The 20,973-nt window shown below is 36.3% G+C and overlaps 1 protein-coding gene across 3 annotated transcripts in view; it reads left to right on the top strand.

The window, feature by feature from the left end:
- The window catches only part of TTC33 (tetratricopeptide repeat domain 33), a 32,388-nt gene extending 15,199 nt beyond the window's left edge, over positions 1-17,189 (top strand). For all 3 annotated transcript variants that reach the window (XM_061189215.1, XM_061189216.1, XM_061189218.1), the window contains exons 3-5: positions 10,140-10,221; positions 12,041-12,172; positions 15,129-17,189. In XM_061189215.1, coding sequence (XP_061045198.1) covers positions 10,140-10,221; positions 12,041-12,172; positions 15,129-15,482 — 568 coding nt within the window. In that variant the 3' untranslated portion in view covers positions 15,483-17,189. The remainder of the gene's footprint in view (positions 1-10,139; positions 10,222-12,040; positions 12,173-15,128) is intronic.
- Positions 17,190-20,973: the final 3,784 nt, after the last annotated feature.

Below are 20,973 nucleotides of genomic sequence, written 5' to 3'. Positions count from 1 at the left end.
AATAAAATGATGAATCATATATTAGCTGCTGATTTACTGAAATGTAGCTGTATAGGAATAGCTTTTAAATTTGTTTTGGTATTTCCACATGAGCACATAAAATTGTATGATAGAAGTCTATCATGATATTAGTGGAAAGTGGTGATCAATGTGTTTAGTTACAATTTATTTGACATTGACAAAAATGCTCTAACATTTCTTCTTAAATACAGTCAGTCCTCATTCATGGATTTTGGATTTGTGAGTTCACTTACTCAGTACAATGTATTTGCAACACCAAAATCAATACTCATGGTGCTTTCCCATCTGAGTTCCCAGCTGAGTCAAACAAGGCAATGCTCCCTCTGCCTTTGTGTTTTATCTCTCATAGTGAAAACAAGCGTCCTCTCTGTGGTCTATTTAGTGTTATGTTTTGCACTTTTTTTTTTGCCTTTTCTTGGTGATTTTGCTGTTTAAAAAGGCCCCCAAGTGTAGCGCAGAAGTGCTGTCTAGTGTTGTTAAGCCCAAGAAGGCTGTGATGTGCCATATGGAGAAAATACGCGTGCTAGGTAAGCTTCATCCAGGCCTGAGCTACAGTGCTGCTGGCCACGAGTTCAGTGTTAGTGAATCAGCAATGTATATTAAAGATGTCTTTAAACAGAAACGGACATAAACAGGGTTAAATGTTAATCAATTGATAAAAATGTGACCAGAGGCTTGCTGGAACTTAACCTTAGAACCAATGATTCAGTATTCATTAATTCAGTCTTTATGGTGACTTTATAGAACAAAACTACTGGGAATGGGAATCAGTTATATCTAGAATAAAGCTTTTGAGTTTAGCAGTGTTTTCATGTATGCATCTTTTCTTTTGTCAAGAATTTAAATAATCAGGACAAGTAATTAAAATTTACTTTAAAGCTGCATAAAATCTAGCAGTGTGATTCAGCAAAGATAAAATTATGTTCAACATCATTTGTCATTTGTTGTTTCATATTCTTCTCCCTTCACTCAAATTAACTTAGCATACTAATGTCTTGTATCTATTTTTACTCATTTATTTAGTGCTTTTGTTAGGCATTGATGCCACAAAGAAAATATTAGATAAGCATCTTTTGGGGGGCAACACAAAGAGGGAAGCTATTTTGATATGGAGTAAAGAGTACTGTTTTAGAGAGTTCCTTGGATGATATAAAAGGGGGGTGTTTAACTAAATGGGGGAATGGAAGAATTAAAGCGTGTTTTTACAAGATTTCTGGGAGGAGATAGCATCAGAACAGTCATAAAAGATAAATGGAAATTAGCTGAAGAAGGGGCAGAACAATGTTCCAGTCGTAGGAATCTGCATGTGCAAAGCCAAGAAGAAGCCAGAGAAAATCTCTCCCTTTGGAGTATCAACAATAGTTCAGTAGAACTGGAAGGAGCATAATGTACGGCGTCAGTGAAAGGAGTGTCTAGAGGAGAATGGGGATTTGGAGCCGAGACATGTCTATTGGACGTCTAGTTAAATGTAAGAGGCCTGAACTTGAGTGTCTTGAAGGTAACCAGGAGCTATTGAAATATTTTTATCAGTAGGTGAACTCATTAAAACTATGTTTTGGAAATTTTTTTCTGAGATAGAGTAGAAAATGGATTGGAGTCAGGCAAGACTGGTGTCAGGAAGACTGGTTTATTGAATTTTTGACCATCCTGGAAGGCTGAGGACCTACACTAGTAGCAGTGACAGTGGATTAAAGGAATTGAATTAGAGAATTGAAGACTAATGTGACCTAGAGCAAGGAAAAGTATAGTCAAGAATGGCTTCAGGATTTTCTTAATGACTCGGTGGTGCTGTTCTTTAAGTCAGGGATATACGGGTAGAGTAAATTTGGAGTAGGAGATGATGATGGTGAGTTCAGTTTGAACACGTTGTGTTTGAGATATGTCAATCACCTCTTTTTTTTTTAAATAAATAAATAAATTTATTTATTTATTTTTGGCTGTGTTGGGTCTTCGTCGCTGCGTGCGGGCTTTCTCTAGTTGTGGCGAGCGGGGGCTACTCTTCATTGTGGCTCAGGCTTCTCACTGCGGTGGCTTCTCTTGTTGCAGAGCACCGGCTCTAGGTGCACAGGCTTCAGTAGTTGTGGCATGTGGGCTCAGTAGTTGTGGCTTGCGGGCTTTAGAGCACAGGCTCAGTAGTTGTGGCGCACGGGCTTAGTTGCTCCGTGGCATGTGGGATCTTCCCGGACCAGGGCTCGAACCCAAGTCCCCTGCATTGGCAGGTGGATTCTTTTTTTTTTTTTAAAACATCTTTATTGGAGTATAATTGCTTTACAATGGTGTGTTAGTTTCTGCTTTATAACAAAGTGAATCAGTTATACATATACATATGTTCCCATATCTCTTCCCTCTTGCATCTCCCTCCCTCCCACCCTCCCTATCCCACCCCTCTAGGTGGTCACAAAGCACCGAGCTGATCTCCCTGTGCTATGCGGCTGCTTCCTACTAGCTAGCTATTTTACATTTGGTAGTTTATATATGTCCATGCCACTCTCTCACCCTGTCACATCTCACCCCTCCCCCTCCCCATATCCTCAAGTCCATTCTCTAGTAGGTCTGTGTCTTTATTCCCATCTTGCCACTAGGTTCTTCATGACCTTTTTTTTTTTTCCTTAGATTCCATATATATGTGTTAGCATACTGTATGGCAGGTGGATTCTTAACCACTGTTTCACCAGGGAAGTCCCTATAAATCACCTCTTGATCTTATATTCTTATATGCGTAATCTCCTCATTTCTCTCTTTGATATTCACAGAAAACTTCCCAAGTGAGTCATTCATTGTCCCTACTTTTTTACTTCCACTTCACTATTCAGTCTGGCTTCCATTCCCACCATTCCAACAATACTGTTTTGGTCAGTGTCCCCAATGACCTGCATGATATTAGAGCTTTCTGAAGTATTCAGTACAACTCGTCACTCTCTCCATGACAGACTTTTCTCTTGGTTTCTATAAAATCACACACACTCTTGAATTTTCTCCTTCCTTTCTTTCTCTGCTTCTCAGTCATCTTTGCTGGTCCTTCCTTCTTTGCTTGACCTCCAGATTTTGAAAACTCCAGCCCTGGTATCTTTTCTCTTTCTTATCTACTCTCTTCTGTATGTGATCTTTCCCAGATCCATGGTTTGTTTAATTTATTCTTAAAATTTTTAATGAAAAGAAAAAGGCAATGAAATATACTCATGATTCTTAAAAAGCAAATGCAGTAATAACAAAGGATGCACAGTGAAGAGTCTTGCCCTTACTCCTGTCCCCTAGCCTATTATTTCACTTTCCCAGAGGCAGCCACAGTTACCAGTTTCTTGATATCCTGCCAAGATCATCTTTATATTTATAAGCATGTGGGTCTATAGATCTTTTAAAACATCATTAATGGTAGCATTCTAAATATAATATATATACCATTCTCTCCCTTGTCTTTTTAACTTAATACATCTTAGAGATCTTTTTTTTGGGGGGGCTGTGTTGGGTCTTCGTTGCTGTACATGGGCTTTCTCTAGTTGTGGTGAGCGGGGCTACTCTTCGTTGCCGTGCGCGAGCTTCTCATTGCGGTGGCTTCTCTTGTTGCAGAGCATGGGCTCTAGGCACGCAGGCTTCAGTAGTTGCAGCACGCGGGTTCAGTAGTTGTGGCACATGGGCCCTAGAGTGCATGGGCTTCAGTGGTTGCAGTGCGTGGGCTCAGTTGTTGGGGCACGCGGGCTCTAGGGCGTGTGGGCTTCAGTAGTTGTGGTGCACGGGCTGTAGAGTGCAGGCTCAGTAGTTGTGGTGCACGGGCTTAGTTGCTCCGCGGCATGTGGGATCTTCCCGGACCAGGGATCGAACCTGTGTCCCCTGCATTGGCAGGCGGATTCTCAACCACTGTGCCATAGGGAAAGTCCTTTTTTTTTTTTTTTTTTTTAATGGCTGTGTCGTAGGTCTCTTACTATCCAGATTCTTACTATCTGGAATCAGGAACCAGAAAGATTTGGATATGAAGGTATACTTGTATTTCATTATATGATGTTCTAAAATGTATTTAACCTTACCTCTTTTGAAAAAGAACGTTTTCATCTTTAATTTTTACAAATGATATAGTGGGTATCCTTTCAGAGATATAAGTGTGCACGCATACAGGTCAGTCCAAGAAAGATTTATAGAAATGGAATTGCTAGATCAAACTGGATGTGCATTTAAAAAAAACATAGTTTACTTTTTTTCCCTTTTTGTTTTTGAGTATATTGTTATCAAGCAGCAAACTTGGCTTTTAATGATTGTGTGCATGTGTGTATGTAGAAAGATAGGGGACATGCTTATAACTTTCCATTAAAAACTGTTTTCTAACTTTTTATTGTGAAAATTTTGAAACATACAAAAAAGTTGAAAATTACAGTGAACATCTGTTTACCCACCACCTAGATTCAGCAATTGTTATCTTGCCGTATTTGCTTTCTCTGTATATGTTTTATGAACCATTTGATAAGTTGCAGACATCATGAAAGCTTATCCCTGAAAACTTCTATATGAATTTTCTATCAATAAGGACATTTCCAAAATAACCATAATATAACTAGCATGTAAGACAACAATAATTTCCTAATATATGTTAGTATCTCATATGTATTTAGTTTTGCAGTTGTCCATAAAATGTTTTTTATAGCTGATTTTTTGGCTGAAGATCCAATCAAGACTCATACATCGTTACCAGTTGTTAGGTGTTTTTAGTCTCTTTCAATTTAGAGCCGGGTCTAAGACTACATACAGTTAGTGGATCAAACTTTGTATGCCATCTGTTTTTCTAAATAAAGTTTTGTTGGCACACAGCACCACTCATTTGTGTTGTCTGTGGTTGCTTTCACACTAGAACAGCAGAGTCAGGTAGTTGGAACAGAGACTGTCTTGTCTCCAAAGCCTAAAGTATTTACAATTTGGCCCTTTACAGAAAAAAGTTTGTGGACCCTTATTTAGAACATTAGAACAATTCTCTGACCTTTAAAAGTTTTTCCCATGGCATTGACTTTTTGAATTAACTAGGCAAATTGCTTAGTAGACTGTCTCACACTCTGGATTTGCCTGATTTTTTCCCTCTGGATCATTTAATTTTTTTTCCCTCCATCTCTTGTATTTTCTGTAAACTGGAAGTTAAGTCAAGCAGCTTCAATTGAAGTTCAGGTTTTTTTTGCTAGAATATTCATGGTGTTGTTTACTTTCTGTTGCATCACATCATGACATATATAATATCTGAGTGTCCCTTTAGTGATGCTAAGGTCAGTTACAGCATTCAGGGGAATATCAGCCTTATCTTCCGTTGTACAGTTCTGCATCAATCTTTTCCCTTCGTTTAGATTCATCTAGATCCATTATTTCATAATTGATGATTTTTAAAATCTAATTTTTAAAATTCTAATATTCTAAATTCTAATGTTTCTCCTGCATTTATTAGCTGTTTTTTTTTTTCCCCTGTTAAGAACTTTCCTTCATCAGGATTTGTTTAGAGGTTTATTTTTATGTTTAAGTTGTTGAAGGAACAAGTTTAAGTTTATGTTTAAGTTGTTGAAGGAAAAAAGTTTTTGTCCCTTACAAAGGTTTTGAAAATAGTGTTCCTGTACATGTCCTCTTATTGTTTACAGTAGTTTAAAAGTAGTTGTTCATTTGAAGTAGAGCTTTTAAGTGTATGTTTGTGTGTGCGTGCATGCACCTGCGTGTATTTTGGATACTAGATTGAGGAGAGAAGATATGAGAGGCTGCTGCTGTATTTGTTTTTCACTATAAGGATTTCCTCTTTTTTCTATAAGACCAAAATTTTAAAATTATAATTCTAATTGTTAAACACCTGGGCTAGTTTCAGAGGATTAAACAACCTGAATATGATTTGTATTTTAGATATAATCTTATTATACTTAAAAAGTACTAGGGAGGGAGATGCAAGAGGGAAGAGATATGGCAACATATGTATATGTGTAACTGATTCACTTTGTTGTAAAGCAGAAGCTAGCACACCATTGTAAAGCAATTATACTTCAATAAAGATGTTTAAAAAAAAATAAAAAATAAAAATAAAAAAAATAAAAAGTACTAGTGTCATTTGAATTTTTGATTAGTTTAGAGATTGCTAATTCTGATAAGTAAACCAACCTGGAACTGTCCCTTGTACGTCTGGCATATTAATAGAAAATCTGAAGGGGAGTTGTATAGACGAGTAAATATAATACTTATTTTTCCCTCAGTGGCTTTTTTTCTTAATTAAAAGAAATCAGTGTGAGTGGTATCTTGAGTTATACAACTTTCCTTCTAAGGTGATCTCATTTCCAGTCAGTTTTACATCAAATATAGTACGTGTATTCTGTTTGACCTCCAAAATACATTTTTTCTTCTTTAATAATTATTATTCGTGGCACACTTTCTTCCAAAAGAGAATTGTAATGGCCAAAGGGTAACTTTTTTCCAGCTTTATTGAGATATAATTGATATCTGTGTAAGTTTAAGGTGTACAATGTGATGATTTGAACATGTATATATTTCAAAATGATTCCCACAATAAGGTTAGTTAACACATCCATCACCTCATAAAATTACTTTGTGTGTGGTGAGAACATTTAAGATTTACTCTCTTAGCAACTTTCAAGTATGTGATACAGTACTGTAAACTAGAGTCACCACACCATGCTGTGCATTATGTCTCTAGAACTTATTCATCTTATAACTGGAAGTTTGTACCAAAGGGTTACTTTTAATATCTAACAAGGGAGGATCCATTTGGAACAGTAGTAATCAGTCTTTAAGTTTTATGCTGTAGAGGGAAGCATTTGATGATTTCAGGACCTGAGAAGATGTTTTGTGTGTGTGTTATATACATTATATTAAAATATACTGGAAGGGTATACAATAAAATGTTAACTATATTAACTATGGTTATGATCTTTGGGTGGTGAAATTGTGTCTTTAATTTCTCTGTGTGTGTGTGTGTGTGTGTGTGTGTGTGTGCGCGCGCGCGCGTGCGCACATACCCACACCCACTTTCCTCTGTTATCTGGTTCTTCTCTATTTGTATACCCAGGGAAAAATTTTTTATATCAAAACAGGTATCATTTACTCAGGTAAAGAATATAAGGAAGACCTGATTTAAGAATATTTTTTGTTTAAAAAAATACTGAATGCCCAATATAAGCCACCAGTGCAATTTATAGTTGCCAGCACAGATTTGCTGTCTTAGCTGCCTTAAAAGATGTACATGTGCAGATCAAGGAAGGAAGAGGTCCATTGGAATCTGCAGGCCCTGTCTTCCTCCTCCTTCCCTTTTCCTCCTCTCTGCAAGCTGTGGTTTTTATCCCTGTTTAAGAGTCTGCCAGTAAAGTTCAGACTTTCTCTTTCCTTTTCTGTGTGTTTCTTTTTTTTTGCTAAGTGCAATACCAGGTGAAGTCCTTGTATCTTTTCTCTCCATCCTTTTTTAGAGGGACTTTTGGCTTAAAGGAAGCTGCTTTATCTGAAGGGGCTGGGAAAGGAAAGACTAAGAATGGGCCCCTTTAGGCATTAGTATATGAATCCAAGCAGTGCGACCTGATAGGTGGTGATGCTACAGAAGGAGCTAGTTAATTAATTCTGTAGAGTTGATAGTATTTTAATAGAATAATTGGAATTCATAAATAAAGAATTTTAATGGTACCTGAAAAGATACTTAAATGTCTTACTTTGAAGTGCATTTGGTGGGTCTAAGCTAACACTGACATGACAATTATTTTAAAATAATTGTGAGCCTCAGGTTCCCATTCAGGGTAACTAGAAAGTAACGGTGGGACACAGTGGTTTAGCCAACGTGTGTATACCACGTGCTAAGCACAGTTTGTGTGGAGAATTGTGTGCCAGCCACTCAGGCCTGTGCAGGCCAGGCTAGTGGGCATAGCCTGACTCTGCACGGAAGTGCCAGGGCCCGTGGAAAGCAGAGCAATGCATGGAGCACTCCAAAGGGATCTCTGAGTGAGACGGAAGGAGGAGCATTGAAGGACAGCGGCCAGTGAGACGGCATGTCTCCACTATTACTTCTCACTTGGGGGACCCTGGCTCTAGACAGGTGCTTGAGTTTGGCAAAATCCTTGATAGAGAAGTAATTTTCACTTAGTGAAGCTCTTAAAGATTTGATTTGTGTCCTAAGAATAGGTCTGTTGCAGGCAGAGACGGGGGAAAACATACAGCATCGTGGTAGCACATCATAAAAATGAGGTGAATAATGGTCGCTCTGTCTTCAGGTCATTGGTAGTTCCTAAAATTCGAGTAGTCTTTCACCCAGAGTTTAACAGTCTTCAAACAAATTATCTCCTCGGGGCTCAGCAGGGACCCCTGTTAGGGAAGAAGATATTAACAGTGGTTCTGATAATCATTTCTGCATATTCAGATGTGGTTTGTCTAGAAACAAAGACTGCCAGCCATTGTGGGGTGAATCTTCAGCTTATTGTTACATTGATACATTAGCCTGCTGCTACTGAGTAACAGTAGCCATTGCTACAACCCCTGTGGCAGTTAAGGCAGGCTTTCTGTAGTGCACTTGCGCCCTGCCTACCCTCACCCCTGCTGCTAGCCGTGGAGTTGGCAGTGTGGCAAAATTATTCTAAGATAGCTGCCGCCCTTTTGCTGTGGCCACGGTGGCACAGGACCCTGGAAATGGTATTGCCATTTGTATTATTTACTAGTAAAGGAGTGCTATAGCAAGGTGGAAGCAGAGACAGAGAATGTACTTTTTTATGTTTTTCAGCTTTGTATTTTCTACCAAATTCTGCCTTTATTTCTTTAGTTTTCTGCTCCCTGCTTAAGTAATAATCAGTGCAGGTTAGCCCACATTTTGGTTGTTATGTTTGGTTTGGATCTTCACATAGAAGGTAGGAAATTATACACTAGAATACATAGAGGAAAGGAAGGGTAGCAAGAAGAGATTTAAGAGAAGACAGTACATGATAGGGCTTAATATCCCAAGAGAGATCTTACCAGTGGTTCTGAACTCTGGTTTTTATTAGCATAACTTGGGGAACTTTAAAAAAATACAGATGCCTGGGCCCTACTCCAAGAATTTGTTTTCATTGATCTGAGACAGGGACCAGCATATGTGTGTGTGGGTGCACACACGTGTATTTTTTTCCCCTCCAAAACCTCCCTAGATCATCTGTATGTAGCCAGGAATGAAAACTGGTGGATTATATATTTTCTGTTTAGCTCTAGAAAGGAGAATGAGTAGCATTGAGGGGAAGGTACAGGATAGAAAGCTTCAGCTCATTATAATGAAGAATATTCTAGTAATTTGAACTTTGTCCTCCTAGAAATAATCAGGTATACATGAGTTAACTGCTTGGGAAGGATGCTGTGAAGGTGACTGCTTTGGATAATGTGCAGGACTTAACCATTCCTTAATTTTATTTAAAAAAAAAAAAAAAAGAAAGTGCTACTGTGCTTCTGCAGATGTGGCATGGAGTATGCTAAGATCAGTTTGGGGCATATTCAGTTTGAGGTGTTTATAGGGAATCTAGGTAGAGATGTTAGCTCAGAAGAGAGTTGTGACTGAGAGAACATCAGTGAAAAGGTGATAGTGGAAATCACTGTCTTCATACTGTTTTTCATTCATGTGACCCATATCTTATAAACTTACCATTTATTGATAGTGATAAATAAGACATGGTCCCTGTGCTCTTGGAGCTTATAGACAAAAAATCTTAAAACTGAAGAATCTTTACAGAATGACCTGGCAACATCTTAAATTGTCATCTCTGTCAGCTAGATTGCTGCAGTAGAGCCAAAGGTTGTAATTAGATTGTAAGTTCTTGAGAGAAATCCTTTGTAATACATCTGAAATGAGTGACAACACATGCAGACATTGAGGTTGGTGAAAAAAAGAAATTCTGGTGGTGATTTCTTAGGCCAGAAAATAAAATCTTGAAAAATTTCAAAAGTCTTTTTTATTTAGGTTTTGCTTTTTTCTCTTTTGCTGTCCTTTCCCTTCGTGTCTTAAATTTTCCTGCTTTTGTAACATCACCATTATCAGTTCTTGAATAGAGATATTTCTTGGTAAACAATTATTCCTTATTTTCTGATTTTTAAATTTGGTCATGTACTCTCAAAGACATACTGAAAATATAATATTAATGTAACTTTAACAACCATAGATACCAAGAGGCGATTCAGAAGTGGGATGAAGCACTACAGTTAACCCCAAATGATGCTACCCTGTATGAGATGAAATCACAGGTAATAATTATGAAGAATTTCCCTTTCATTATGAAATTGAACTCACTATGTCTGGTGAGCGGTGATGAACCAAAAGAGCATTTCCTCCCGTTTTCTTTCTTTTTTTAAATAAATTTATTTATTTAATTTATTTACTTTTGGCTGCATTGGGTCTTCATTGCTTCGCACGGGCTTTCTCTAGTTGCGGCGAGCGGGGGCTACTCTTCGTTGCGGTGCGCGGGCTTCTCATTGCGGTGGCTTTTCTTGTAGCGGAGCATGGTCTCTAGGCGCGCGGGCTTCAGTAGTTGTGGCCTTCAGGTTCTAGAGTGCAGGCTCAGTAGTTGTGGCACACGGGCTTGGTTGCTCCGCGGTATGTGGGATCTTCCCGGACCAGGGCTCGAACCCGTGTCCCTTAGCCTTGGCAGGTGGATTCTTAACTACTGCGCCACCTGGGAAGCCCCATTTTCTTTTTTTTTAAATATAGTTTATTTGGGAAAAACATATGTCACCATATGATTTATGGCTCTTCCTCATGCATCAGATTAGAAGTTTGTTTAAAACACTTCACAATGAAGCTAACTTTCATTTCAACCTAACTGCTTAAGATATGAGCAGATGGATGTCTTTTAAAAAGTCACTGGTGACCTCTGAAATGAGTGAAATGTGTTGGCTTTCCTGGGAAATTCATTGTAGTGGGCTTAGCAATAACTCAGTCTCTTCAGAATGAGGATGGATTGGATTCTAGATGACGATATTTCTCTAAAAATGGCCTAGTCCATAGCAAAAGGTCAGAATAGACTCAATTTATTAATATAAAAATAACATTTCTACTTAGGAATACAGTTTTAATATTTTGTGGGAAAGTTCATAAAGAAAACCTCTGAGCACTTGTATTAGATTATCCAAAAGATGTTTAAAATCTCAAAGAGAGAATTAAACATACTTCTGGCAGGGAATGGTTGCAATTCAGCCTTGATCCACACACCCAGCATATCTTTCAGATGATGATCCCAAACATAGGGCACATCCTTTTTCAGCTTTGATTGTAGTTTATCCAGGAAAAACCCAAATAAATTATTTCCACTGAATGGAGTGCCATGAGGACCTTCATTTGGATAAGTCTTTAATTTTTAATCTTAAATATGTATATATTAAAGATAGGATTTGTGGCAAGCTATATGAAATGAGTTGTTTTATTTGGAACCTGATAATGATGGTGTCACAAATCTTGTGAAATGCAGATGGTCAAAATATTATAGATAAAAGCCAGCCCTTTCCCATAAATTGAGGTAGAGGGTTCTGGAACTCCCTGATTTTTCTGATGTGTATGATTTGAAGAACCCAGTTGTGGGGAGGCTGGTGGAGTGTTTAAATGATTTTTAGAGCAGAAAGATGTTCACTAGGGACAGGATAGGTAGTTGAACAAATTTAAATTCACCTCGTTTGACAGCAGGACCTGGAGTTCCCTAAAAAAACACATTGTAAGTAGAATAAATAGAAGGGGAATTGGGGTTCAAATAGCTGTGAGCCACCATGGCCAGAATATGACCACCTGGTTTTGACCAGATGGGCAGTAGGGTTGAGCAGTTGAAAAGGGAACGCTTTATATTTTTCATAGTTATTTCAGGAGTAGGAAGAATATAATTTCTCACCCTGAAGAGCAGAGAAGGCGGTCAAACCCACTAAAATGTTATATTTTCCAGACTAAAAATATATTTTTAAAAATGAAAAGAGTTGTTTACATACAATTATCCATTTTTTTCTTTTTGGCTAGTGTTTAGTTTGCTAATTTATGAATATTACTTACTGATGGGTTTCGTTTCTTCTTTTTTGGCTATAGGTCCTAATGTCTCTTCATGAAACGTTCCCAGCAGTTCATGCTGCGGAAATGGCTGTCCAGAGAAATCCACATTCATGGGAATCTTGGCAAACTTTGGGACGTGCTCAGCTTGGATTAGGAGAGATAGTCTTGGTAAGTACGTCAGATTATTACAGTGATGACATTTTATTTTGACATGCTTTTCATCAGCTGAACCAAAAAGTAAATAGTAGATAGCAAATAACCTTTTAAAGGTATTAACCATAAACACAGATCAGTTATTACCGAACATCTTTTTCTGTTAACAGATATCAATTATATCAGGATCAGAATATTTTTCAGGTATTTGGCATCATGGGAATTAAAAAAATATTAACGTGAAATGTAAGCATTTGGTAAACCTTATTTAAATATAAAACAACTATTAGGTTAGTTCCTTGCGTCATGAAATTTACCACATTATAAAGTGGTATTAGTATCACCATGGAGACAAAAACCACTAAAAGATTACATTGAGGAAGGAAGAAAGTGAAATACGGGAGAGTAATGGTGATAAATATTCAGACTGAAAAATTGCTAGGCTTAGTGAGGGGAGAAATGGGGAAGGGTAGAAGCTTATGAAAATGAAATACTCATTGTGTAAAGTTTACTCTAAACTGGTACTTGATGCATTTCTCACCTTGTCTGGACTATACCTTGTAGGTAGCAAAGGCTTGGTAGGTCAGAGTTGGCTGTGAGCATTGTCCTGTTTTTGTTTTTCTTTTGACTGAACTAGATATACCTGACAGCTAATTTCCTAAAAGACTTCTGTAAATCTAATATAGTGGTGCCAGATTTGCTCTTTGTCATCAAAAATTAAGATTTTTCATGCTTTTATTAGCTTTTTACAGTTAAAAAACAAAACAAGCAAAAAATCCCAAAGAAGTTTCTTTAAAGGCTAAAATTATTGGTAAATCCTGAATTTAACATTACTAATAATGGCTTTAGTCAGTTGTAGATAACTTAGATTTTCTGGTACTCTTGTAAATATATCATTATTTCTAATTACCGAAAAAGGTATTTATCAGATTCTCAAAAATCATAAGGAATTTTGATGAGAAAAGGATTGCTTAAAGTAAAGTAACTTAAAAATGATAATCTGAAATAAAATTCACAGTGATGGAAACAAGTTAAACCAAAGGTTGTTTTCTTTCCTTGCCATTTAACATAGTCATCTTTCCTCTTTTTTATCTGAAGACTTAAATCATATCAGAGTTGGAAAAAGAAATTCAAGGAATTTAGTTTTCTAACAGGTTAACAGCAAAACAAAAGTCTATTCTATGATTCTTTTTACCCATTTCTCCTTTATTAAAAACTTACAAATCATTATCTGTTTTGCTTATGAGTATCTATGGTAATGGGAAAAATCTCTAGGACGTAATGTTTAGCAAAGATTGTCCTATAAAGAAAGAAAATAAACTGCAGGTGAGACAATAGAGATACTTTGAATAAACCAATAAAAGTAAAATTATTCAATATTTTAAGTTTTTAAAATAGGAGTACCAGTTGTTCAACTGTTATTTTTTCCCCTTGATACACTTCTTTCTATTTATATGGTGAAATTCTTGGAATTAAAAATGTTTTTTCCCCCATTTCATACAGTTTTAGGGCTCTACTTGAAAAAAATCTAAATTTGTAATTTTTATGTAAACTTAAGCCATTCTTTTGAAATACTAGAATGATTAAAAAAATAACTTTACTCATTGTCATAATGAAGGGAACACTGTAAAAAATATATTGAAAACAAGCTAAAATTTCTAACATCTCACAATTCTTTCTACATATACATATGGACAAAAACATAAGAAAATACATAGGTAAATAGAACAGGCAGTAAATTAAAAGTCTAGTTGTATATACATCTATGAGTATTTAGATTTTTATGCGGAGCTGGGTGTGTATGTTGGAAAATGTTCATCGGCTTAGTTTGTCTTTCATTTTCTAATTCTTCAAGGTATAAAGTTAGGTTTTTTTCCTTGAGATCTTTTCTTTTTTTAACATAGGCATTTATCATTATAAACTTCCACTTAGTTTTGCTTTTGCTGTATCCTATAGTATCAGGATGGTACATTTTAATTTTCGTCTCAAGATATGTTTTAATTTCTCTTTTGATTTCTTCTTTGACTCACTGGTTGTTCAAGAGTGTGCTGTTTTATTTCCATGTATTTGTAAGTTTTTCCAGTTTCCTTCTGCTGTTGATTTCTAGTTTTACTCCATTGTAGTCAGAAAAGATACTTGGTATGTCTTCTTAAATTTAAGACTTGTTTTGTGACCTAAGATGTGATCTATCCTGGAAGTGTTCTGTGTGTTCTTGAGAATAATGTGTATTCTGCTGCTGTTGTATGAATCATTCTATATACGTCTGTTAGGTCCCTTTGGTCTATAGTGTTGTTCAAATCTTCTGTTTCCTTATTGATCTTCTGTCTGAATGTTCTATCCATTATTGAAAGTGGGGTGTTGAAGTCTCCTACTAATACTTTATTGCTGTCTATTTCTCCCTTCAGTTCTGTCAGTGTTTACTTTATATACTTAAATGTTCTGCTGTTGGGTGCATATATATTTATAATCGTTACATTTTTCTGGTGAATTGACACTTTTATCATTATATAATGTCCTTCTTTGTCTCCTGTGACACTCAAGACATGTTATCATTATTATGATCTAAACTCTTGGCTTCAAAGATATGCATTCCTGGTACCTTTCTGATCATGGGTTAGCCCAGGAAATCACCAGATTTATATATTTGCTGATCTGCAGAAGCTGAACAATGCATTTGCCTTGTTTTGAGCCATAATATCAGTACCTCTGTTTTAATAGACTTTTAGTCCTCATCAACAATTTGTCAGTCACTTTCTTTTACACTCTTTGACTCTTTTTTTTTTTTTTTTTTTTTTTTTAACCGTAACCATCATCTAGTGGGTAGAGAACAGCTCTAACTTCCATCTTTACATTCTAATACATTGAGGAAAAAAAAGAGAGAGAGAGAGAGATGGATATTGTGGATTATATTAAATACACTCCTTTATTAAAACTAAGCAAACAAAAAAGTCTGACCTTTTCTCCTCCCTAGGCAATTCGAAGTTTTCAAGTAGCCCTTCACATCTATCCAATGAACCCTGAAATATGGAAAGAAGACCTTTCTTGGGCAAGAACGCTCCAGGAGCAGCAGAAGGTAGCACAGAGGATTAAAAAAAGTGAAGCACCAGCAGAGGTAACACATTTCTCACCAAAGTCAATTCCTGAGTATGACTTTGAAAGTGAGGAGATTGTAGCTGTTTGTGCAGCTATTGCTGAAAAACAGAAGACAGTTGCAGCAGATAAAACAATGGTTATTGTGTCGGCTTCTGGGACTGTAGAGACTGTGACTGAGAAGGAAGATGGTGCTGCTCCACCAGATGGCTCTGTTTTTATCAAAGCCCGATGAAGCTTAGCAGGAATCATTTGAATCTATCTTTGCCACCTAAATTTTAGCCGTGGGGGCGTTTAGAGAAACAGGGCAAAACTCCTGTTTGTAAAATAAGTTTTTCAGATGAGGCATATAAAAACTAAATGGAAGAATTATTGTGTAGTGTTTGGACTCTGCTTTGATAAGCTATGATTTCAGCTTCTTAAGATTAAAATTCTGGGTACAGTGGTTTTTTGATTAATAAGCTTAATTTAATCCAAATATATAAGTGAATGCATTTTAAAGATACACCTTGAAAAATAAATTCTCAAAGAGTGAATAACTTGATGGCCAGTGTTATTAAAATATTGACTTGTTGGCTTTTATGATAAAGGAAGTAGGCTTCTTTCCCTGCTAGAAATACACTGCTGTTGCTATTCACTCTTCTTTTTCTCTTCTTTCATTAGAGTAAGTCTGTCACAAAGCTTGAATCTTTTTGACATTCATTTTGATTCAAAGTTGTCATTTGGTTATATGTGGGATCCTTGAAAGTTTGACTGAAAATGCATGCAAATGTGTACATTCTGAATACTTTCTGAAGTTTCTCTTAATTCTGATTTGTGCTTTTGTTTTGACTTTATTTATAACAATGGTAGTTGCTAGTTTCAGTATTTGTTAGATGTGTGAAATACTGATAAATGTCAGAATCATGGTTTTATTTTTTAAATTATTAAAGTAGATAGAGTAGTCCTTAGCACCAAGTGAGTCATTTTTAAGATGTGCATTTTTTAAAATGAATGGCTCTTATAGATACATCATAACAAATTGCACTGCTGTTGTCCCAGTCAAAAGCAGTTATTTTCTTTTCCTTATTTTTACAAGATTAAAAACCTTGAAAATAACTTATCTCTTGATATAAGTTTCCAGCTGATGGTTTGGAATTCCTTTTCTAGTTAACTTTTCTGGAACTACTCAGTGAAATGAGAAACAATCACAGTTTTAAATAGCTAAATTATACCTTTCTAAAAATTGGAAAAAAAAAAAAAGTAGAGATTTATTAAAGTGCCAATGAGTGAATACCTTAGGCACAACATACATAGAAACTGAAATGTGATTTATGGTTCAGTCCCATGAGTAGAAAGGATATATTGCAGAATATATTTCATTGAAAGGCCACAGTCACATCCACAAGTCAATACTGTCATTGCTAATGTTAATTGTTATTTTTGTGCCACATATATGTTAGTACAGTAGAACTGCTGTGTACTGTTACTTCTGAAACTCAGGAAGCTATTATTGGTTTAAAATTAATTTTATCCTTGTTAGAGAGGAAGTAAGTTATTTTAAAGAATCTTACCTTACCCTCTGAGGGCATGTACATGTAATAGTGTACATTTTTCTGAGATGATTTAAAAACATTTCTTTTAGTGGAATGCTTACCTCTTTTTTTCAGAGTTGGAGAAGCCAGCACTTGCCTTGAAAAGTATTATATTTTTTCCCCAAAGTTGTATCAGAAAGTTAGCTCTGGTTAAAGAAGTTAGTTTTAGAAAGATCCAAAAAACAAATATTAATTATATTTTATTTTGTTTAATAAGGCATATTCTCAAAGGGCAGATAGTTGGGTATCTGGAGAAGTGAGCACTTACTATTTCGTACGTTGTTTTGAGTAATGGATGTTTATTGTATAATTTGTGAATAAATAGGTTTTTTCTGCATTTAAAGGTTTGCCTATTATTTTGTGTTGTTAGCTTTTGAAAAATTAGATTGATTTATTTAATTCATTTCTTATGTGAAAATAAAATATGTAAGGCACCTTGTATGGTGTCTTGTGTATGAAGTACTCAGTAAATGCTAGCTATTTCTATGAAGAACTTGAATTGGTTTTATTTAACCTCACTTTCTTCTGATTTTAAGAAAGGAGGAGAACTACTTTGTAATCTTTTCTTTTCGTGAAAGTCACTACTTCTGATACCGTAGGACAGATGGCTTTCAGTCGAGGACTCTTCTTGGTGTAAGGTCTATACCGCAACCCAAAAGAAGCAAGACCTAGGATGGAGTGCATGTAGCCACTAAATTCTGTTTATGAACCTAGCGTTTCCTCTTTGTTGACATCAGTAGGCCAGGTTTGTCTCTTCCTTACGCAGAGATAAGACATAATATGGTTTAGATGCAAGACGGAGGAGAGAAAGAAATAATGAATTATGCAGAAGGAAGGCAGCTCATTTCTTCAGGCCCCAAAAGATGCTTAGCTAACACTCTCCTGTGTGTGAAGAGAAGAATGCATACATTATTTTATAAGGATGTGAATACCGATAGATCTTTACCAAGTTTGGTAACTATAATAGCAAATGCTTTTGAATCTGAGAGAAAAACAATTGATGTTCATGATAAAGATATAATTAAAGATGTTTAATATACTTTCTGAAACAGCACTAAACACTAATATTATATTGAACATAATTTGTAGTATTCTTGTTTGAAAATTGTATTGGCATAGACACTCATTAGTTGGAACAGTACACATCCAGACCATGCCTGATGATTTGAGAATCATATATTATTCTCTAGACAACAGGTTCTTTTTGTTGTCATTGTTGTTGTTTTTTGGCCGCACCAGTGGCACACGGGATCTTAGTTCCCCGACGAGGAATCGAACCCACACCCCCTGCAGTGGGAGCACAGAGTCTTAACCACTGGACCGCCAGGGAAGTCCCGACAACAGGTTCGTAGATTATAGAGTATTTATCTTAAATGTGCTAACACTACATAAACATTGAGAAGTCATGCAAGGTATAGATCACAGAACCTGGATCTACTTTTTTTTTTTTGAATTTTATTTTATTTATTTTTTTATACAGCAGGTTCTTATTGGTCATCAATTTTATACACATCAGTGTATACATGTCAATCCCAATCTCCCAGTTCATCACACCACCACCCCCACCCCCCGCCATTTTCCCCCCTTGGTGTCCATACATTTGTTCTCTACATCTGTGTCTCAATTTCTGCCCTGCAAACCGGTTCATCTGTACCATTTTCCTAGGTTCCACATATATGCGTTAATATACGGTATTTGTTTTTCTCTTTCTGAGTTACTTCACTCTGTATGTATGACAGTCTCTAGATCCATCCACGTCTCTACAAATGACCCAATTTCGTTCCTTTTTATGGCTGAGTAATATTCCATTGTATATATGTACCACATCTTCTTTATCCATTCATCTGTCGATGGGCATTTAGGTTGCTTCCATGACCTGCCTATTGTCAATAGTGCTGCAATGAACATTGGGGTGCATGTGTCTTTTTGAATTATGGTTTTCTCTGGGTATATGCCCAGTAGTGGGATTGCTGGATCATATGGTAATTCAATTTTTAGCTTTTTGAGGAACCTCCATACTGTTCTCCATAGTGGCTGTATCAATTTACATTCCCACCAACAGTGCAAGAGGGTTCCCTTTTCTCCACACCCTCTACAGCATTTGTTGTTTGTAGATTTTCTGATGATGCCCATTCTAACTGGTGTGAGGTGATACCTCATTGTAGTTTTGATTTGCATTTCTCTAATAATTAGTTGGATCCACTTTAATTGGAGCCTATGTACAAAATTTTATGGTACTCAAGTACGAAATCAGCTTTTAAATTGATGTTGTATGTCAAAACTATAATGAAGACTTTAAATTAAAAAAAGCTTTGTCTCAGAAAACTAGGGTTTCCAGGATTATAACTGACCAGTTTGAAAATTATACTTTATGTAATGATGTCAGAAGCTTGTTTCCCTTCCTTTCCCCAGCAGTAGGAAATTGTCAATCATTTCTTTAATTTCAGGTTTCATGAGTCAGAAGCCCTTCTAAATTGACTCTGGACTTTGATTTCATGACATACATGTATCTAAATGAGCTGTGAGTTGACACAAAAACCATAGTTCTATAATTATCTTCAAATCAATAGGTATATTAAGTGTGTTTTTCCTCAGAGGTTATTATGAAACTGATGGTGTATTTTGTAATTGATGACATTTTAGGATTGAGAAAGTAAGGTTTTTCTTTTTTTAACCAATAATAAAATACACAAATTTGTAAATGATTTACTCATTACCAAAGTAAAGTGAAATGTGACACTTCTGCCACATGCAATTAAATATGTCCACTTGAATGGAAGAGAAGGGATGGCCCTTATAGCCAGTGTACCATGAATTGTGCCTTAATATGTGTTGTGTGTGAACCTCACTTGCTGTGTGTGCAGGGCGGAAGAAAGGGTGAGAAATGCTGGTCTACACTTTGTTGGGAAGGCAGAGGGTGGGGATGGTGCAGCTTTGGACATTCATTAACCAAGGAATTCCAATCTCTCCCTTCCCTCCCCTCTCCCACCTCACCAGTAAAGGGAGTTTAAGATAAAGAACTGGACCTACAAGCCCCATTCTGCCTTTTTTTTTTTTTTTTTTGGACGTGTCATGCCTGCAGAGAGCCTATGTTGTGGTCTCTTGCCAGAAATATTATAGGTTTTGCAGTGAAGACTCTGTCCCTGCGAGGGGAGACCTGTAGTTGTGTAGGACTGCCCATGCCTTGGTGAGCAGGTCTGTCTAATTCTGGGTTTGATATTAGGTGGCCATTGTTGTCACAAACCTAAATCACATCCTCTGACCTAGACTTTTTCAGCATTAAATCTGACATATTAAATCTCTGCATGACTTTTTGTCTCTCAAGCGGCTCAAAAAGTCAGGAGGAGAAAAGGGTGTTATTTTATGACTCCCTCAAACCCTAACAAAGATTAATGCAGATTATATTTCAGTGTAAGCATGAGACAAAAACCAAATTTTTTTCTAATGTTAGATTTTTTTTTTTAATCATGGAAGTTCTATTGAAAATGTTAATTACATTAACTTTTTTTTAATCGCGGAAGTTCTATTGTAATGTTAATTACAAGGCAACATGTAAACATTTGTTAAGGGTATTTAAAAGGTCTGCTGACTTAGCATTGTGCTAGACCACAATATCAACTCTAGAGTTAATTTGAAGGGAAGTATATGAAACAATGTCTCTGCCCGGCCTGTCAACTTTAAGAGTGTAATTTATGTGTAATAAAATGCATTCATTGTAAGAGCTTTGACACCATTACCATCAAGGTGTAGAGTATTTCCATCACGCAGAAAGTTCTCTAATGCTCATTTATAGCCAGTTCCCCTCCACCCCAGCAACCAGCACTAGTCAACTACTAATTTGCTTTCTGTGACTATAAATTGATTTGACTTTTCTAGAATTTCAAATAGATCATACAATATATACTCTTTCTGACCTTTTTCGCTTAGCATAATACTTTTGAAATCCATCCATGTTGAGATCCATCCACGCTATTGTGTATATCAGTAATGTGTTCCTTTTTATTGCTCTTACTCTGTTGTATGGATATCACGATTTGCAATTATTCATATCTGTTGATGGACATCTAAGTTGTTGATGAACATCTAAGTTTTGATCTATTGTGAATAGAGCTGCTATATACATATGTCACAGGTTTGTGTGTGGATATATGT

This window comes from Eubalaena glacialis, chromosome 4 (genome assembly GCF_028564815.1).
Source record: "Eubalaena glacialis isolate mEubGla1 chromosome 4, mEubGla1.1.hap2.+ XY, whole genome shotgun sequence".
Classification (NCBI taxonomy): domain Eukaryota; kingdom Metazoa; phylum Chordata; class Mammalia; order Artiodactyla; family Balaenidae; genus Eubalaena; species Eubalaena glacialis.
This window is presented reverse-complemented; position numbering and strand designations above follow the sequence as displayed.